This window comes from Echiichthys vipera (genome assembly GCF_963691815.1).
Source record: "Echiichthys vipera genome assembly, chromosome: 22".
NCBI classification, from domain to species: Eukaryota; Metazoa; Chordata; class Actinopteri; order Perciformes; family Trachinidae; genus Echiichthys; species Echiichthys vipera.
In genome coordinates this window covers 20342791-20364443 of record NC_139847.1, presented here as the reverse complement: position 1 = coordinate 20364443, position 21653 = coordinate 20342791, and the positions used below count along the sequence as shown (strand labels likewise).

The 21653-nt window shown below is 41.5% G+C and overlaps 1 protein-coding gene across 1 annotated transcript; it reads left to right on the top strand.

Annotated features, from left to right (window-relative positions):
* The first annotated feature begins 9645 nt into the window (after nt 1-9645).
* On the top strand, nt 9646-21289 carry LOC310964014 (uncharacterized protein). The gene is made up of 6 exons (XM_083936981.1): nt 9646-9802; nt 11714-12423; nt 12776-12895; nt 15589-15658; nt 16036-16209; nt 18324-21289. The coding sequence occupies exons 1-6, from the start codon at nt 9754-9756 to the stop codon at nt 18461-18463; spliced, it is 1263 nt and encodes a 420-aa protein (XP_083793107.1). The 5' UTR covers nt 9646-9753; the 3' UTR covers nt 18464-21289.
* Nucleotides 21290-21653: the final 364 nt, after the last annotated feature.

Below are 21653 nucleotides of genomic sequence, written 5' to 3'. Positions count from 1 at the left end.
TGGTGTTGCAGACCTTTTTCTATATTCTGTACTCAAATTGGGCCTTAAATTAAAAATATCAAAACAATACACCCCTTATGTCATAAAGAATTATTCTAACAATTCATTATTTAATATCCAAAACGTAACACATTTTGAAAAAAGAATGGTCAAAATTGAAGCAACGAGGGCTGGTTGAGTATTGTGAAAAGTCTAATATAGTCCTTAACATGGGTTAATATATTTATATATTTATAAAGAAAAACAAACACTTCCCATAATGCAACTTGGTGCCTTTCATTAGTAAGGGGCGTTGAGAGTATGGATTTGGCTCGAGGCTTCATAGTGTTGTTTCACAATTCAATTGAATTCTTCAGTTCAATTGGTTTATTATTTAGCCAAGTGGTTTATTTATAGTGCCAAATCATTACAATATTATCTCCAGGTCTAGACCACACTGTGTCTATCATGGTCTCTTCATGAGTAACAGAGGCCTGACACTGACCCATGACGCTGAGCAACTCTCCTCCCAACTACTGTTTCCTTTAGCATTTGCATCTGATACAGGACATCAACCTCAGCTTTGGTTGAGAGGTGAGTTTGGGGACTTAGCTCTAATATTTATACTTTATTAGTTTTCATATTTTCACTTTGTCCTCAGGAAGTTTGCATGCTTTTGTGAATTAGCGGTAACTTTATATTTTGTTATGCAGTAAATACAACTAAACAATAAGACCACCAGGGGCAGAGAGGACAGTGTTCCAACACGTTTGAGTATGTTCGCAGCAGTTTGAAACAATTTCCCCAGGATTATTAAAGTATTTCTGATTCTGATTCAAAAGCATCTGCTATAGTGTTTCTATAATGGAGGGACCTATGCCCTTAGAGGTACTTTGTACGACAGGGGCTACATGGCATTTAAAAAAATGTTTATTTAAAATATGTAATATAATATCAGTCACAGTGGCGTGTCTAAACATTTTTGACCCAAGTGGGGCTCTGACTTATGAAGTATCAGGTGCACATACACATACACATATACACACACATATACACATACACACATACAGACACATGCACACATATACACATACACATATACACACACACACACGTGCACATACTGCAAAATTAGTTGAGATCCCTCACCTGCTTAGACCAACATAGGGTCTTAAAATTATGCAATTTGAGACATAAAGCGGGAGAATGGAGTAATTTCCAGCTGTGCCACTAGATGGTATTGATGAGTACACAAAAGTATGTAACCAATAAGGATGATTGGAGCTGCCATATAATATTGTAATAAATCGTGACATGATATTGTAGTAATCATTACTCACTAAGGGTTTCAACAGTTGATAATCGCTAATCAGTACTCACTTAGGATTTTAACAGTTGATGATCGTACTAGTAGGAGTAAAGACATGTGTTTCATCAGTTTGGCAGAATAGGGGGAATAGCTGGGCCTGGCTATTCCCTCCCTTCATCTCTTCCCCCAAGAAAGGATTTATGGACTTATCATCTCAGCTCAGAAGAATTGGGATTGATAGTCCTTATTGTTTTAGAATATTAATGATTGAATTTAAATCAATTTTAACAATTTTATATGAATCATAACATTTATTGAGCTGTTTGCTAGTCTTGCTAAATTTACTATGAAATACAATAACCTCTACAATGTCCACAACGTCTACAATAAGATTGAAGTTGTGCACATTGAATAAATTGCTTCTTAAGAACACATTGTTTCAGGGAGAGGCTGTGTATTCACTGTGGGGCTCCCAATCACCAACTGGCCTCCTGCCCGGTCAGGTTAAACACCCAGGCTCACCAGTTGCAGACAGGGTTCTGGTGAGTCGTTCTGTTGTCCCTGCACTTCCCTGTAAACGTATCAACCTGGACATTATTTTGAGCTGCGAGGACAGAGATTCCTCCCTCCACGCCTTAATTGATTCAGGGGCAGATACAAATATTCTGGACTCCGAGTTAGTACGTCATAGCCAGATTCCCACCGTACCTTTAGATTCTCCACTAGTGATTAATGGTCTCGGTGGTGAGGAGTAGCCCAGATCTCAGTCGAGACGATTTCCATGACTTTGTCGCTAGCTGGGAATCACACAGAGACCATAGCCTTTTTCCTGGTATTCCCCACTGCTTATGCCCCCGTAGTTCTTGGTCTTCCTTGGCTCATCACTCAAAATCCTGTAATTGACTGGGCTACAGGCAGGGAACCTCCTGATCTATCCTCCGTGCCACCGTGCAAGACTAAGGCTCAATTCTTGCTACCTCACCTTCCCTATGATTGCCCCATTGATTTGTTATCCGAGTCGACCTTTCCCACCAGTAGCCCATATAATCTGTCAGGGCCTAAGCGTGAGGCAATGGAGACCTATATCAATGACTCTCTCAAAACCGGGATTATCCATCCTTCTTCCTCTCCGCTGGGAGCGTGTTTTTTCTTTGTGGCCAAAAAAGACAAATCACTACGACTGTGTATTGATTACCGTGGTTTGAACAATATAACTGTCAAGAACAAGTACCCGTTGCCACTGATCAACTCCGCCTTTGAACCGCTGCATGGTGCCACCGTCTTCTCTAAACTGGACCTCCGCACTGCGTACCATCTGGTCCGGATTGAGGAGGGTGATGAGTGGAAGAAAGCCTTAAATACACTGCTAGGTCATTTTGAGTATCTGGTTATGCCCTTTGGTCTTACCAATGCCCCAGCTGTATTCCAGGCCCTTGTGAATGATGTCCTCCGTGATCTATTGAACCGCTCTGTGTTCGTTTACCTTGACGACATCCTGAGTTTTTCTAAAGACTTGTCGGAACACGTCGAGCATGTCCGCCAGGTTTTGCAACGCTTACAGGAGAACCGGCTATTCATCAAGGCCAAGAAGTGCCAATTCCACGTTTCAACTGTTTTTTTTCTAGGTTACATCATTGAGCGTGAGCAAGTTAGCGCCGATCCAGCTAAGGTGCAAGCTGTGACGGAGTGGCTGACTCCTTCCTCCAGGAAACAGTTACAGCGCTTTCTTGGGTTTGCCAACTTCTATCATCGGTTTATACAGAACTACAGCCAAGTGGTGTCCCCTATGACCAAGTTAACTTCACAGCTTACCCCCTTTGTTTTGTCACATGCTGCGGAGGAGTCCTTTCAGACTCTGAAGAAGCTCTTTTCTTCCACCCCCGTGTTGGTCTAGCCTGATCCTTCGTGCCAGTTCATCGTGGAGGTGGATGCTTCGGACCTAGGAGTGGCTGCAGTGTTGTCGCAGCGAGCTGTAAAGGACAACAAGGTTCAGCCTTGTGTTTTCTTTTCCAAGTAACTGTCCCCGGCAGAGAGAGACTACGACGTTGGGAACTGCAAGTTACTGGCTGTAAAATTAGCCTTATAGAAGTGGCAGCACTGGTTGGAAGGGGGCAGAGACGCCGTTTGTGGTCTGGACTGACCATAAGAACCTTTCTTACATATAGACAGCAAAGAGACTAAATTCCTGTTGAGCCTGGTGGGCTTTGTTCTTCGGGCGCGTTCAGTTCACGTCCGGGGTCTGGAGGGCGTTCTGCCAGGCTTTGGGAGCCTGTGTCAGCCTGTCCTCTGGTTACCACCCGCAGTCAAACGGGCAGACGGAGAGGGCTAACCAGGATTTGGAGACTGCTCTTCGTTGCGTCTGTGCTCGCAACCCCTCTTCGTGGTCGTCCCAGCTGTCTTGGGTGGAGTACTCCCACAATTCCCTAACCTGCTCCACCACAGGTATGTCCCCCTTCGAGGCATCTTTAGGGTACTTGCCACCTCTCTTCCCTGCCCAGGAGGCAGAGATCACTGTCTCCTCAGTTCAGCACCACCTCAGACGGGTTTGTCGGATCTGGAGAGAGGTCCGAGGGGCACTACTCCGCATGGCTGAGCAGAATCGCAGGATGGCGCATCCCTGTCGCATCCCTGTCGCATTCCCATTCCCGAGTACGGACCGGGTCAGAGGGCCTGGCTAAGCTCACGTGACATTCCCTTGAATGTCACTTCCAAGAAGCTCGCTCCCCGGTTTATTGGTCCCTTCGAGATCGAGGCAACCATTAACCCCAGTGCTGTTCGCCTCAAGCTCCCTGCGTCACTCAGTACTGTCAGGATTCCGGTCCTGTCAGTCTCTCCCCTCTTCCTTTTGTGTGAGTTTGTCTCCCTCTATCTGTTTCTCCCTGCATGTGTCTTTCCCTGTGTGTTTGTCTGTTGGAGCTGGTAGGCTTGGTTTCGCCCAGCTGTGGCTCGTCCGCTCATCAGTGCAACGGATAAAGAGCTGGATGTGACCCACATCTGGTGCCAGACCGTATTGCTATTTAATGGTTGGTGTCTCTCTCCTGGTTTGCTACCTACTTTATGATCGAGTTCCCTTTCCGTGTTGCGTTCTTAAGTTATAGTTTCCCGAGTTCCTATTCTCCACCACCCGTTCGTGTTTCGTCTCCTGATCCCCGCGTTTGGTTTACCCCTCGTCTTCACCCGGACCTTGTACCTGTTCTCCCGTTCCCTGGTTTTTGTTTGCTTATTGTTTTTGTTTATTAAATATCTGTTTAAATCTTAGGGTGCACTCCCACTGTCCATCCGTACCGTGCCCCGTGCTTTAGGGTACTTGTCCCCCTCTCCCTCTCCCCCCCGCGGCCCAGGCCCGTTTGTGCTCACACTACCTGGGCCTCGGTGAATGCTTCTTGCTGTCCATACGTCATCATGCCGTAACACGTCACACGCATTGATTGACGTCATCGCGATGCGTCACTTTGTTCACAAATCTTTCCATTGACTTGTAGTTTTTGTACATCTTGTCCGACTGTTTTTGAATATTTTCATCTGACCAAATCTGCAGTGAACACTCCACCTCCGCATCACACCAACACCGCCATTGTTTTAAATGATTTGGCATGGTCCCTCCTTCTTTTTTCTATGTCCCAACAGGTGCACATAAAATGATGTCAGAACCGCCGTAGGCCTCGTGCTCGTACACGTGCAAAAGTGCTTTACAAGCCCACCTCTCCCAAATGAGCCATGGCCGGCAAGCGTGCCACACCTGGTCAAACAAACTAGCCTTCACGTGAAACGTGCTTGGGCACGGTACGGATGGACAGTGTGAGTGCGCCCTTACTCTGTGTCTGCATTTGGGTCCTGCTCCTCTGAGTTATTCCCCACACCGTTCATGACAGAGGTCAAATGAATGGTTCAAAACACTCTCATGTCAGTTCTGATGCTAACCCTTCATTCAGTGTGACAGTGGCTGAAGACAGTCAACAATAAATGATCTTCTGATTAAGAATAAACCTTCAATAAATGATCTTCTGATTAGGAATAAACCTTCAATAAATGATCTTCTGATTAGGAATAAACCTTCAATAAATAATCTAATTAGGAATAAACCTTTAATAAATAATCTAATTAGGAATAAACCTTCAATAAATAATCTAATTAGGAATAAACCTTCAATAAATGATCTTCTGATTAGGAATAAACCTTCAATAAATAATCTTCTGATTAGGAATAAACCTTCAATAAATGATCTTCTGATTAGGAATAAACCTTCAATAACTGATCTTCTGATTAGGAATAAACCTTCAATAAATGATCTTCTGATTAGGAATAAACCTTCAATAAATGATCTTCTGATTAGAAATAAACCTTCAATAAATAATCTTCTGATTAGAAATAAACCTTCAATAAATAATCTTCTCTGATTAGGAATAAACCTTCAATAAATAATCTGATTAGGAATAAACCTTCAATAAATAATCGGATTAGGAATAAACCTTCAATAAATAATCTGATTAGGAATAAACCTTCAATAAATAATCTTCTGATTAAGAATAAACCTTCAATAATTATCTTCTGATTAGGAATAAACCTTCAATAAATAATCTTCTGATTAGGAATAAACCTTCAATAAATAATCTGATTAGGAATAAACCTTCAATAAATAATCTGATTAGGAATAAACCTTCAATAAATAATCTTCTGATTAGGAATAAACCTTCAATAAATAATCTTCTGATTAGGAATAAACCTTCAATAAATAATCTGATTATGAATAAACCTTCAATAAATGATCTTCTGATTAGGAATAAACCTTCAATAAATGATCTTCTGATTAGGAATACACCTTCTTGTCCGTAGCTGCTGTGTTTGAACATTGGTCTTAGTGGTGGGACTGGAGAGAGCCTGATATTTTCTGAGGTGGTTCGTCATGGACAAAGTTTTAAGAACCACTGTGATGGAATATAGTAACAATTTCAGCAGAAAGTCTCCAACTTCAGCTTTAACCTCAGTGTCACTGCAAATCACCTGCTTGTGTGTGTGTGTGTGTGTGTGTGTGTGTGTGTGTGTGTGTGTGTGTGTGTGTGTGTGTGTGTGTGTGTGTGTGTGTGTGTGTGTGTGTGTGTGTGTGTGTGTGTGTGTGTGTGTGTGTGTGTGTGTGTGTTGGGAAATGACTTATTTCCTCTTTCTGTCACATGATGTCAGATGTCCTCAGGGTTCTGAGGTTATATGGTTATTGGAATTAGTTTCACCTTTGCATCAAATACATTAAGTTTTAAAGCTACATGGCGGCCGGTGGCACAGTGGTTAGAGCGGTCGCCCCTTGTAAAGAGGCTGAAGGTCTGAAGGTTCGACTCTGACCTGTGGCCCTTTGCTGCATGTCTCCCCCTCTCTCTCTCATGTCAGGCTTAGAAAACTGCCAGAAAAATAATCTTGAAAAGAATAAATAAATTAAAGCTATAACCTCATTAATGTATCATGATTATAATCTAGTGATATATATATTTTTGAAATGAGCCAAATTGTATAATAAGTACTTTAACTATAAATACTACTACTACAACTGTGGCATTTAAGTAGTAGTGTAATAGCACTAGTAGTTACAGTAGGTCAGAACTGCAAGCCTGTGAATGTTCTCATGCATCTGCCATCTGACAGGCTGGGACTGGTGACCAGTTCATGCGTACATGAACTGATGAAGCCTCTTGGATGAGAGCTGAAATGTCTTCCTAGACAAATAACAAAGTCCAGTTGCTTTAGACTGAAATTTCTTTTGAGATAGATCAGAACTAGCGTAGTCGAGATAGTACCTATAGTGTAATTTCCACCACACTATTATTTAGCTTACTACTAAATACCACAATCACTGCTACTATAACTACAACACTACTGCCTAGACCTCATACTGGGTCAACTTCTGCAGTGTGTGTGTGTGTGTGTGTGTGTGTGTGTGTGTGTGTGTGTGTGTGTGTGTGTGTGTGTGTGTGTGTGTGTGTGTGTGTTCCTATGTACAAGGAAGCTAACAGACACGTTCTTCTTGTGCCAGTAAAATATTTGTTATGTTGGTAGTTGTTTATATATTGTAGTGTATCACCATGATAAATGTACCACACGGGAAGGAAAAGACATGAAGAAAGTACCGGAGCAGGTTGGCCCTGTCTGTCTGTCTCTGTCTGCCTGTCTGTCTCTCTCTGTCTGCCTGTCTCTCTTTCTGCCTGTCTGTCTGTCTCTCTGCCTGTCTCTGTCTATCAGTTTCTTTGTCTGTCCCTGTCCCTCTTTATCTGTCTCTCTCTGTCTGTCTGTCTCTCTCTGTATGTCTGTCTCTGTCTGTCTGCCTGTCTGTCTCTCTGTCTTTCTATGTCTGCCTGTCTGTCTCTCTGTATGTCTCTCTGCCTGCCTGCCTGTCTGTCTCTCTCTCTGTCTGCCTGTCTGTCTGTCTCTCTCTCTCTCTCTCTCTCTGTCTGCCTGTCTGTCTCTCTCTCTCTCTCTCTCTCTGTCTGTCTCTCTGTCTGCCTGTCTGTCTCTCTCTCTCTGCCTGCCCGTCTGTCTCTCTGCCTGCCTGTCTGTCTGTCTGCAGTCGGCCTCTTTGGTGTAGTTGCTTTCGTTTCACTCTGGTGGAAAGTAACCGGCCGACCCTTCGCTCCCCTTTTAGGCAGTGACTTCCCTCCTTGCTGTCACATTACTTTCGTTTCCTGAGTATCGAGATCAGCTCACAAGTTAAAAGAACCAGAACCAGCACTCAAGAATCAACACTGGAGCTTCCGGTTAGAGCTTTCAAAATAAAATCGCCTCTTTTTGAATATACCATAGGAATATGCACAACTCCTTCTCGATTATGGTAATCATTTGTTTCATCTCATGCATCGCCTATGTTAATCCTACACTGCTCAAAAACATGTAAATCACACATCAGCTCTTGAAAGGTTAACATCTTTCAAGATTGTACATGTATGAAGAGTTGAGAACAAAATGATATTACAGTAGTCAGTGGAAGTCAAAAGCATCAACCCGCCGAGAGCTGCATTTATAAACACACTTAAAATCAGAATAAGAAACTGAGGGGCGATGGCATGGTGGTTGGAGGGTCGCCCCATGTGGGGAGGCTGGGGGTCCTCAGGCAGGCGCAGTTCGACTCCGACCTGCGGCCCTTTGCTGCCTGTGTCCCCCTCTCTCTCGCCCTGTTTCCCGTCTGTCCTTTATAGCAGAGGCTTGAAGGCTGCCAAAAAAATGATCTTTAAAAAATAAAGAAATAATTGCAGGCTGATCCAACTTATCCTGGAGGAGCAGGACTAAGGGCCATCGACTGTAGCTACTGTTTTTCCTTCTTTAAAGTTTTATTTTTTTTTGCCATTTTCCAAGCCTTTTTTTTTAGATACAGGATAGACTGGAAATGGGGTGAGAGAGAGGGGGAGACATGCAGCAAAGGGCCGCAGGTCGGAGTCTAACCTGCGGCCGCTGCCTCGAGGACGTTCAGCCTCTTTACATTGGGTGACCGCTCTAATCACTCAGACAGCCACTTCAGGACCAGAAACCCCACATGTGTTTTTTTAGAGACCTTTTAAATTGTCTTAAATGTTTAAAAAATATATTTTTTGTGTGATATATTAGCTGTCTCTGAGGATATCATGAATCCTTGTTCCAATATAAACAAGCAAATGATACTTTTTACACATCTAAACTTGAAAACAGATTTGACCCTAACACAGCAAAAGGGTTAAAGGGGAATTAAAGAAAGTATGCATCAATCACAAAAAAATAGCCTTAGACCTCAGAGCCAACCCATATGGGATCTTGGATCTTTTTAGGTTTTTTTTAATGGAAAAAAACATGTTATCATTTCCCACGACTGTCATCTTCATCATCTTTTCATTCATTTTGCCAGCACATCCTTGCACGCAGGTGATTAGGACCTTCGGCCTCTTGACTTGGGGCGACTGCAAGTCCCTGTGTGGACCATGAATGGAGCGTGGACTGGTGGCTGGAGAGGTGCCAGTTCATCTCCTGGGCACTGCTGAGGTGCTGTTGATTAAGGCACCAAACCCCCAACTGCTCGGGGCACTGAACTATTGGCAGCCCCCTCGCTCTGACATCTCTCCATTAATTGCATGTATATAGGTCCTGTCTGAGCATGTGTGTGTAATTCGGGCCTGTGTGTGTGTGTAACATGAATAATAATACGAGGTAAAAAAAAAAAATGAATTTCACTTGCAGGATAAATAGTAGGAATTCTTCATCTTCATCTTCATCTTCATCTTCTTCACTGAGCCACCGGCCGCCCCGGTACTGTTTTTCTTTGACAATAATGGGAGCTTTTACTTTTTAATACATGATTTCCGCTCGTGCGTGCGCGCCTGCGGCACCTTTACGCGCCTGTTGATTTAAGCGTGGAGACGCAGCGCAGTTGATGCACAGTGAGGTCCTGTCAGGAAAAGTGCAGCAGTGAAGTGAGTGAGTGAGTGAGCACCTGTCAGCACCTGTCAGCACCTGTCACCATGAAGAGGGCCGCGCTGTTCATCTGTGTGGTCTGCTGGGCCGTCCCAGGTAAGACTGCACCCGACTCCAACCCAAACCGTGCCAAAGGTGGTTTCTTTGGTTTGGTTTAGTGAAGAGCGACTGTGAACAGGAGCTCCAGTGCTTACATTAATAGGTGCTTTATAATGCTGCGGTGTTGCTCTACGTTTCAGAGTTCTAACTTAGATGCGGCCTTTATGTTGGAGTCTCGCTTTTCTCCTTTTATCCGTGTTTCCTCTCCTCGGCGCAGAGATGAGAGGTTTCATGAGACCTCACTGTGACTTCCTGGATTGTTTGGGGAACAGAAATTTCCGCCCTCTGTCAGAGTCACATGTGTGCTGGCAGAAGAGGCCTGTTTTTTTCAAGGACGGGATGGATCTGAAACTTGTTTTGAAGCCCAAACTCTCATAAGAAATGAGCAGGAAGCAGGTTTTGTTATTGTTGCTGTGTAGCCTACAATTAAATACTACACAAGCACAAGTGAGTCAAATAGATCACCCTCAATAAATCAAATGGTTTAGAATGATGTTTACCAGAAATCTGGTTCATTTGCGTCCACTTTGGTGGCTGTGTGTGTTTAATGCTGACCACTGACTGGAGGTCATGGTCTGTATTTACTCTTTTGTGCCTCTCTAGTTCAAGATGAGAACACACACTCATTTGGTAATCTAACTTTTTTTAAAGCAAAAAAAACCTGTCACCTGTTCTATCTGAAAGCTGAAATGGGACATTTGAGTAAGCCCTGCCTGAACTCGTGCACCGAGAACTCATCACAGTGTCATACATGTGCTGTGGACTTGACTGTGGTGACACCCTCATTTGTTATCAAATGTCAGTCTGCTGGTTTTCCTGTTTGTTTAAAGAAATAAGCAGCTCACTATTCAAAGATCAGCCATGTTAATCAACAAACATCAAAGCTGCTCTAAAATGTATTTAATAAGCCTAGTATTTCACATTGTTAATATTTCCTCATATGAACAATGGACTAAAAAAGACTAAATAAATACCAATTAATAGTTTATGTATTGTGAAAGGGATCACTTATTGTGACAGATAATTAGCATCCAACTCTGCAGCTCCCCTCGGTTAAAGGGTGTTTTTGAGCCCTTTTCAGCTCAGTATTTTGGTTTGATACACTGTTCCATGCTTAACCCACTTAGCCCACTTCCTGGCCACGGCCCAGTTGAGAAGTGGGCTTTAGTAAAGCACGACTGCACATGTACGAGCACGAGCGACAACGGCGGTCCTGAGACTGTTTATATACAACTGTGACGGACATTCAAAAAGGGATCGCGCCGGTCTGATGTGGAGGAGGAGCGTTAACTGCACATTTAGTCAGATGCAAATATTCAAAAGCAGTCGGACAACAAACAAACTCTGAGGGTTATGACGCATATGCAAGAAGCAATCGAGCTGCGGCCCAGATCTTTTCAAGTCACGTGAGTGCAGGACGGGCCTGGGCCACGGGGGAAGAGGGAGGGGGGTCGATCACGCCAAAGCCCGGATTGGACTTAAAAGGAGGCACGACGCCAAATGAACAACAATGTTGCTCTGAGCCGGCCGGATGAATAAATGTGCTCGCTAACTTGGAGCCATAACAACTTCATTTAATGAGTTGTCCTTGAAATGTTAAAAAAGTGGGATTGGATTGATTGTGTGAAATAGCCATGTTTTTTCAGGCTCATATGCACTAACATGTACGCGCAGCTGGACTGGCTACCAAAACAAACAACAGAGAAGCTCAGATTACAATTACTCCAATACTTCACTATATCTTTACACATAAAAGATTTGATTGCTGCTGTATTAATGTTCTGAAGGTAAAGAACAGCTGCTTTAAACCTGACAATACGTTAGATGTTGTTTTCAGCATGTTCTTCTTAGGTTGCATGTATAAATGCTGAATGTGATTTGTTTCTCCCTCTCTCTTTTTGAATGAAGCGCTGTCATTGGCTGCAGAGGAAAAGAAACCCAACCCTCCTGTAGCCATGTCCACTGCAGGAGCGTTTGGACAAGATTCAGACCCCACCACGAAGCCACTCAAACCAACAACCACCACAATGGCTCCCAAAAAAACAACCACCACACCGGCTCCCAAAAAAACAACCACCACACTGGCTCCCAAAAAAACAACCACCACACTGGCTCCCAAAAAAACAACCACCACACTGGCTCCCAAAAAAACAACCACCACACCGGCTCCCAAAAAAACAACCACCACACCGGCTCCCAAAAAAACAACCACCACACCGGCTCCCAAAAAAACAACCACCACACTGGCTCCCAAAAAAACAACCACCACACTGGCTCCCAAAAAAACAACCACCACACTGGCTCCCAAAAAAACAACCACCACACTGGCTCCCAAAAAAACAACCACCACACCACCACCCAAACCAAAAACCACCACACCACCGCCCAAACCAAAAACCACCACACCACCACCCAAACCAAAAACCACCACAACACCACCCAAACCAAAAACCACCACAACACCACCCAAACCAACCACCAAACCTACACCCCCACCACCTCCCAAACCCACTCCTCCCACCAACTTGACCGTAGGAAACTACACCCTGATGGCAGACAAAAAAGTGATTTGTCTGATGGCTCAGATGGCGCTACAGATCCGGCTGGTAACACCAAAGGTACATTTCACAATAGACACAACAGGAGCCCCAGCAAAGGAGAAAGTTGCATTTATAGATTGTTTTTAAGCCATTTAGGAATTTGTCAACACGGTTGGAACTTTCTGCACGAGCCTCTGACTCAGCTTTAAGCAATGCTATTGTCAGCATCCTACTTTGAAGGATTGAGAAATGTTTTCACAGCAAGTTTTGATTTCCTCATTGCGGTGCATTCGATAGACTGTGGAAGTTTTGATGTGTGTCATATGACAGTTGCTACATGACTACGCCAAATAAAGCCCTGCCCGTACCTTCTGGAACATTGCGATAGGTGGCCATCTCATTGCCTGATTTCTTTCTGTTTGTCTTTCAGGCAAATGGAACCTTCATTGTTCAACCAAAGTCGACCAAAGCAGAAGGAAGTTGTCAACAAACCAAGGCCAACCTTACGCTCGTCTTCAAGGAGGGCTTCATCACCTTCATGTTCAACAAGGTACTTTCCGTGTCCTAAATTTGTCACAAAAATAAGTTTAATGTTGAGAACTGCAGATCTTCTATCTTTGGCTCACGCTGATTTGGCATTTTTACTAAAGTCTACAGCAATTCAATTCTGTGACAATAACACAATTAAGCCATTCAGTTGGACTGGTAACTTCATTTAGGAACTGGAACCAGAGAAGAGTTGGTAAAAAGGGAAGTTTAATCGACGAGCCTGTTCTGAGAGCATGTGACGGGGAGTGCCTCACACTGCTCACATTGCAGCGCTCGTCTTATTCATTTAGTGATTATCTGAATAAAGAGAAGAGCTGAAAGAACAGCCATCACAGTTTCCCAAGCGAGTCCAAGGTGCCATCTTCAGACATCTCGCTTTGTCCGACCAACAGTCTGGAAAAACAACAGAGCAAAACAGAAAATCATCACGTTTAAAGAGCAGGAGCTGGTGAATATGTGTCCCTTTTGCCTAAAAAATGACATGTTATCAAAATAGTTGCTGATTAATTTTCTGTCAGTCTACTAATCGATATTAAAGCTCTTAAAAATTGTAACAAATGAAAGTTATAACCAACTTTAAAATGTGAACTCAACTACTTCCTAAATGTTCTTTACACTGCTCTTTGCTAATGACAAAGTGGGGACAAAGAGACCTGTTAGCTTTGGTTTGGTGACATTTGGATAATTTCACACTTCATCCGCGTATCAGAACACAATCATGTCAATGAATAATGTTGAAATCAGTCCAGAAAAGGAGCCCTTAAAAAGACTGTTGTACAGTACAGTGTAGAACCCCCTCAGTTCTGTTACGATGGAAAGTCCAGTTCCAAATCCATAGTGATTCAAGATCCAAGAAGCTTTATTTATCCCGAGGGAAATGATTGTGCAACAGTTTCAATACAAAGATGGGAAAGGATCAGAGTGACAATAAGCATAAAAACATAAATCACATCAAAATAAAGCTAACATCAATTAAATCAAACAATTAACTAGATGTGACAGAGTGCAACACACATTGTGGTTAAACGTAGGTAAATACAATACACAACAATACGCAGCGTGCAGTTTAGCAGCATGTTGAAATAAAATAAGTACAAATTAAATAAGTGATAAGTGATGGTTTGGCCTGGATTTTTGTGAAATGTTGTTAAAGGACACAAATAATGTACAGTATATCAAATATTAGAAAATAAAGAACAAAATGGATAGAAATTGCATGACTGTTCCGACACTGATGCCAGTTTTGGAAATGCCTCAGATACGGCCTATAATGCTGCTCCCTGTGTCGGCGAGTCTGTGTCTAAGCACCGATCTGATATCATGAATTTATTCATTTTTTTACTTTGAATTAGTTTGTTTATGTTCTTTTTCAGTTATCATTCTCTCTATGTATAACAAGAGCCCGGTCATACAGGGTTAGTAAAATACAGCTGTCAAAGTATGATAATATATATCCATTTTTTTGGAAGCACTGCTGTAGGATTGGGACTCGGTGTCATCTGAGTATGGTCAGGTATCAGGAAGTTAAATAGTATCAGAACATCTCTATTAAGCATGCACCGTCCTTATGAGTTAAGTGCATAACACACTGTTGAGGAGTGTTATGTTTTCTTATGTTTTTTTCATATCTCCAGTTTTTCTGTAACTGAACCCAGAGGTTTTGGTTTCACAAAGTGTCTGTTTTATTTGACTGAAAATACCTAACTACTATTAAAGTGAAGCGTTCAAAAGTACAAAAGTTATAATAAATACATTATAGTAAAAACTGAAAGAACGGAATTGCATTATAGTATTTGAAGAATAAAAAAAACAGAGGAAAAAACATCTAGAATATTGAAAATGTGTTGTGAATCTCAGAGTCTTTGTGGAAAGTTGAAAAGTAGGTTGAAAAAGTATCAACAGCTGGTGACTACCTAACTGGGTGTTAGTGAGCTAGCTGGTAACCTTTTACCACCCACCTGCACTGTGTGTGGAACCTTTGTGAAGTACAGTCGAGAATGGCATGAATATGAATTTAGAATGATACGTTTCAACAGATCAGACTATTTCCAGTCAGTGTGATATTTTCAGAAAGAACGGCGTGTTTTTAGAATATTTCAGGTGCTTTGCGTGCGGACAGACGCCTCTCAGCTGTGATATAATCAAACCAACCACTGCCCGTCATGAGCTATTGCTTCTACAAGTGGAATAAGAATCAGGACGTCCTTAGTGCAGTCCCTCTTATGACAAATGCATGGGGGAAAATAGTCTTGTGTAACACCACATTAGTGCCCAATAGCTGGTGTTTACATACTTTAAAAACAGTCTAGCTATAATAATCAAAAGTCAAAACTCATTACAAGGGTCTATGAATAATCGACAAGTGTATTTGTTTTGTTTTGTGGGTAGACTACTACCAACGTGTATTGGTGTAAACGCTGGTTCTATAAAACAATCTGTTGGTGCTATAAAACAATCTGTTTGTGCTATAAAACAATCTGTTTGTGCTATAAAACAATCTGTTTGTGCTATAAAACAATCTGTCTGAGCTGTAAAGGAATCCAGCTCATTCCCTCCCACATTCTAATGTCAAATGCTGCACAGAAGTCAGTAAAGTCTGCCAAGACATTCAGTGTATAATCTTTGTTCATGGAAATAAAAACCAATATCTCACATTTAATCACAGTAACAACATGTCCTATCTTCTCTTCTCAGAGCACTGATAAAAACACGGTGTACGTGGATGCGCTGTCTTTCGACCTCTCCTACCCCTTAAGCAAAGAAGGTAAGTTGTGAATCCTCATATTTTATTCCAGTCTCCACGTATGAAATGCTGCCATTTGATCGATCAGACTTTAGACTAATTGGGTCACTGCGTACGCACTGATATTTCAGCTGCAGGTCAGGTTGTGCAAGACTGCTAAATATTAACAAGGACAGGAGGCATTGAGGAGCCGGCAACTTCCTTGTTTGTGTTCAATAGACATAAAAATAGTCTGTGGACTTACTGTTAAGCATGTGATGCAGGTAACAACCGACCTACCTTCAGTGCAATGCAGTCTAACAAGTTTGGTTCCAAATCGGATCATCGGCATTTCTTTTGACGGGAACCGTCTGTATAACCTGAGCGCACGTGAGCATTGCTTTGTTTCACTGTTGCAGTCAACCTCCCATTCACTGCCAACAACAAGTCGATGCATCTCTTCACTGCAAGGATTGGACACTCCTACTCCTGCAAGGGGGAGTCGCTCTACATGGGGAATGGACTGTACCTGGATGTCAACCAAGACAGGATGCAGGCCTTCAACCTGACCAAGAGCAACGAGTTTGGCACTTGTAAGTGTCTTCATGCAATAAAAACAGAGCGTGTCAATACAGTACATGGAGCAGTCTATTAAATGCATGTTAGATCCATTAATGTAAGTAAGTAGTCGTTACACACAATGGTTCCTTTCATAATATTATATGTATTATATACAGTTCAGTTTGTTAAAATAGTTTTGTTGTGAAATTTAAATAGTAACAACGCATTATTTTACAAACTGATCATGTGTTTGTGACTAAATGCTAAGTAAAAGTGAATGTAGGATCTCTTCTCATGCTGCTGCAGAGGTTTGATGTTAATTTGAGCGAGTATTAGTGGTTAAAAAAGACCTTTGAATGCCTTCACCGAGCTAATCACTGTTAGCGACTCCACGGGATTTCTCTGTTAATAGTTCATACACGAAAAAATTTGTCTCGATGACTTATTTGATGAGTGTATTTGCCAAAAAAGATCCTGGGATTATTTGATGCCGTAATTTCACTTTAGGTTAAGTTGTTACTCAGCTCTAAAACCAATTTAGTGGTGTAAAGAGTGCAATATTTAAAAAAGAAGAATACACTGTATGTAGTGAGGGAGAAGTATAAAATACCACCAAATAGAAATATTTAAGTAAAGTAGATTTTCCCCTAAAATGTAATGCAGCACTTAAATAAAGGTATTTAGTTATGTCCACCTTAGACAGTTTAGTCACATGGGTGTCATAAGACGGTGTGTTGTCAGCAGCCACCTGTAGGCCAGGAACAGCAGGATGAACTGCCCCAGCAGCCTGTGCCTGATGGGAGATTTGCATTAGCACACACAAAAACATCTTCCTGTTTTAGCAATGAGCTTTCTCTTTCGCCTGGTCATATTCCTAATCCCCAGTGTACAGCATGAGCAGGCTTGCTGCGTGAACTGTAGCATTCTTTCTGAATGTTAAAATGTTGATAGACTAGCATCCAATTCTCCAGGGAACATGTAGTTGTAAAATAGTTTATCCAACAACAGTATAAAGCAGCCACAGAAACACTTTCATTTTTGTTTAGCAGACAAATGCATAGACTGCTGCTCGTCAGCTTAATAACTTCTACACGTCACACTTGTGTTCCCATGCCTGCGACTGGCTGCAGGCTGAAACAGATGGTGTCATGTGTGGAACTTTGAACCCAGTATGCACACACACAGTACAGATCGGACTCATTGTAAATGATATTATAATACATTCAATTCAATTCCATTTTATTTATAGTGCCAAATCATAACAAGTGTTATTTATGTATGTGAATTATACATACATAATACATAGATACAGTTATGGAGGTATGTGTTTGCCGTTATTCAGATCAAATGATTTCAACAAATTCATAAATGTAAAGATGTCATTTCATTCCAGGTGGGTGAGCATGATGAATGATAGATTCTTTAAATTTTTATGTTCAATTGTATGTTTAACAATTAATAGTATTTGATTTATATACTGCAACAAAATCAAATTAAACCCAATGGAATCATTTTAAGCATTACAATATAATTATAATAATAATAATAATAATGACACTGTGATTTCTTTGTCATTTTCAAATAGTCAAACAGTGTGTGACGTGAACTTGAAGGCTCTCTGTGTAACTGTCAGAAAACCCTGGTTATGAGCGACACCGGTGTCTGTTGAACTGCAGCCGGCACTCTGTTGCTCACACTTCACAGGCCTGAGCATGATTGACCAGCATCACGTTAACAGACGCTGTTCAACTAATTACAATCATATTTAGTCCACGACAGCTTACTGTTTGCAAATCACAACCATCGGCCAACGCCACAGAGCAATCGACGGTAGATTCGTGCAGCGTAGCCGAGCCGCAGCTGGCCGTAAATGAGCTTTGCTGCACGGATCTGAAGTGCAGACTCGACTCGTGCATTTTAACCTGATACGAGCACATCGTTCATGATAATGAGATTGAAATAACATTCTTATGGTCAAACTAGGCAATATTACAATGGTTGACTTTGTTTTCATTGAAATTTGTTGGTAGTAATAATGTGTTTTCAAAATGTCTGATGTGTGTGTGTGTGTGTGTGTGTGTGTGTGTGTGTGTGTGTGTGCGTGTGTGTGTGTGCGTGTGCGTGTGCGCGTGTGTGTGTTTTCCAGCTGACTCATGTGCTGCTGACAAGCCTGACTACCGTGTTGCCATCGCGGTGGGGGTGACATTGCTGGTGCTCATCATCATCGTGGTGGTGGCCTACCTGCTGGGCCGCAGGAGGAGGGCCGATGGCTACCAGTCTCTGTGAGGGAGGCCGGACACACTTCAGTCAGAGGTCACTCAGAGGTCACTCAGAGGTCACACCCGTTATAAACCAAAGTCAGTGAGGCTGTGATCTTTCTCAGGGGCTAAAGGGCACTTCCACTAAAGCCTTTGGTGCCATTTTTAGGGTCTTTTATGTCATGGTTTAACTAAATTACCATTATTTACCATTTTAAATGATGTTTTAAAGAAAGTAATACAATTCAAAGTAAAAAAAAAAACACAAAGATATTTAATTTATCCAATGAATCCCTCCATTCTGTCTTAAGATGCTGGAATTAGCATTTAAATGGATACAAAATACATTTTCAAAAGGCAATTAGAAGTATCTTTTTGTTATCCCGTTTACTTGTTTGTTTGTTTGTCTGTCATATTCCATTACAATTCATCAGTTTCCTTCCTAAACATTTAGAGTTGTGATCAATTGAGGGAATCTTTTGTCTTTGATCTACAGCTTCATTGTGTCACCTAAACATGATATCTAAAGTCCAACGTAGATGGAGCCTTATTGAGCAGCTGTGTGTTGGTGCGAGTTGGGAAAGAAACACAAAATGAAACTATAAATGTTCTACAACAGCAGGAAACAGATGAGCTGTGTGGTGGAATGTGACAGGCGGACACGTGAGCAAATGCCATTACAAACTGTACAATTCTAGTCTACAATAACTTTGTAATTTCATTTACAAACACAATTATTGTTATTATTTAAATATATAATAAGAAATATAATTGGTAATTGTCAATTGTAATTCATCAACTTAGTTGAATAATACATCACTCAAATGCAAATGAATGAATCATTAATCAAGTTACAATAGCTTTTGCATTAACACCCTTTAGACTCCATACATACATACATCAATATTTTAAGATTTAACGTGCCAATAACTATTCTTTATATGTGAGCATTTATTTTTTTAACAGTGCTTTACAATGTTACAAGAGTTTGACCCCTGACATGTCTTCTCATTGACTGGCCCCTGAAATAGCCTTCCTATACTGGGACACTAAAAATGTCTGTACAGACTGACATAAAAAAAAAAACAGACCAAAGCGTCTCATTAGAATCAGTTCGGTTTATTTTTCCCGTAGACGACCAGTCAGTCGTTTCAGTGGCTGACATTGGCTCCTTTTATCACTCTAACCCCACATCATACTGGCACTGGCCAAATTAGATTCAGCTTGTCTCAGCAAATACACCATAAAGTACTTTTATTTTTTCTTCATTGTTTTTATGTGTACATTTTTTGTTACTCCTTTGTGTTTTTTAAGAATCAAATATTATGTTGCCTGTCTTCCAGGTCTTTTTACAGAAGGGAAGTTATCCAATCATTAATGTTACAGTGGAGTACACTGTGTTTGCATTATTAACGAGCACAAGAGGAAAATTAGAGGGATGTTTGAAAGGGATTATTAAAATCAAATTGCACTGATTGCTTATCCAACTTGATTGCCTTTGTCTTTTTCATACTGTATGTAACTGGTACCATAGAAGTGCAGGGATGGGTCCATGTGGGTCAGTGTGTGTGGTCTGATTCTGATTCCATTTTAAATGCATTCATCACATCTCAGAGTCCATCTCTCCCCCCCGCCCAGTCTGTTCTCATGCACCATACTACCTTAAAGGAATAGTTTGACATTTTGGTAAATAAGCTTTTTAACCAAGCCCTTTCCCCGTTTCAAGTCTGTATGCTAAGCTAAGCTAACAGTCGAGCTAGCTTCGTATATAATGGACAGATGTCTGTATAAATGTTTTCAGAAACTTATTTTAGTGTACTGTTTGGCTGTAAAATGAGAGAGATTGTGACCAAGTCCAACCAAAATCAAGCCCTGCCAACCCGCCGCACAATTCTCATTTTACAGCCGAACAGTTCACTGAGATGTGTTTCAGAAAACACTTTATGTGATCAGCAGGTGCAGGCGGAGGCAGATAACATGTTGTTTCACAGGTCGTCTGTGTAACCTTATACTGTCAGGATATAGTGAGTTTTCAGTCAATATGACTATAAATAAAATACATGACGGAAAAGAAAAACAAAAACAAAAATGACCTTCTTCAGCTTTAACGCCCAAATCCCAGCTTCATGTTAAAGGCTCAACTCACCCACATTTTAAAGAGACTTATCCCACACCACCGGTGGTATCTTTCACATTTATGTGCTCAGGTTTTGTTATATCCGCCTCCATACATACATTGATAAATCTGAAAACTGTATAATGGCTCATATTTCCACAGCCCATGTCCCGGTCACCCTGTGTGATCCACAGATGCAGCTGTCAGCAGTTTTCTTGCTTGCTAGTTTCTTTGGTAGAAAGTCGCTCCAGTGTAAACGGTTGTCAGGAGTGTGTACATTACACAGGGGGATCGAGACATTGGGTGTTTTCAACTCTGTGCCCCTCCATTGTGTTGGGTGGAAGCAGATATCTCAAAACCTGGACAAACGAAAGCAAAACTGTCTGATGTCAGAGTCTGCAAGAGGTACAGGGAGTTATTTGTTTTGTTTGTGTGAACTGAACCTTTGAGTGTTGTGAAGTAGGCTTCTCCATGGGCTTGTGTTGATGGAATGAACAGTGGGCAGGTGGGGTAGGTAGGGGTCTGGGTGTGATGTAAGTGACTCCAGTGAAGCAGTTAGGCTTGATGAAGGATGACCCTGCTGCTCACAGCTGCACTTCCTCAGTTCGTCCATGAGGTGACGCTCTGAAGATAGGAAATGAACAGAAACAAGGGGCCTGTATGTACAATTATCCACAGTGTGTGAGCACTTTTACCTGTTGTTAACTTCCTGTGCTAATAAAAACGGATATATTTCTACGCCTGTGTGTGTGTGTGTGTGTGTGTGTGTGATCTGCAAAGTTCTTTTATTACTTTATTCTAGTACATTTCAGAGGGAAATAGTGTGTCAGTACCTATACTATACTGTATACACAGCATCATCATAATAATGCAATAGTAAAGTTTATATATTACCAGGGCCATAGCTACATATTGACTTTCAATCATTTATACATATACTTTATGGTAGATTATGTGTTTTTCATCTTTACTATAAAGAGCTTTGTGTTTTGCTGCTCTGTATTTGACTGGTGTTTTATTCTAATATCTAATACACAGAACTTTAATACAATTATAGTAGAAGAGTATTTGTAGTTTCTACTGTTGTTTCTTTTATTTTCAC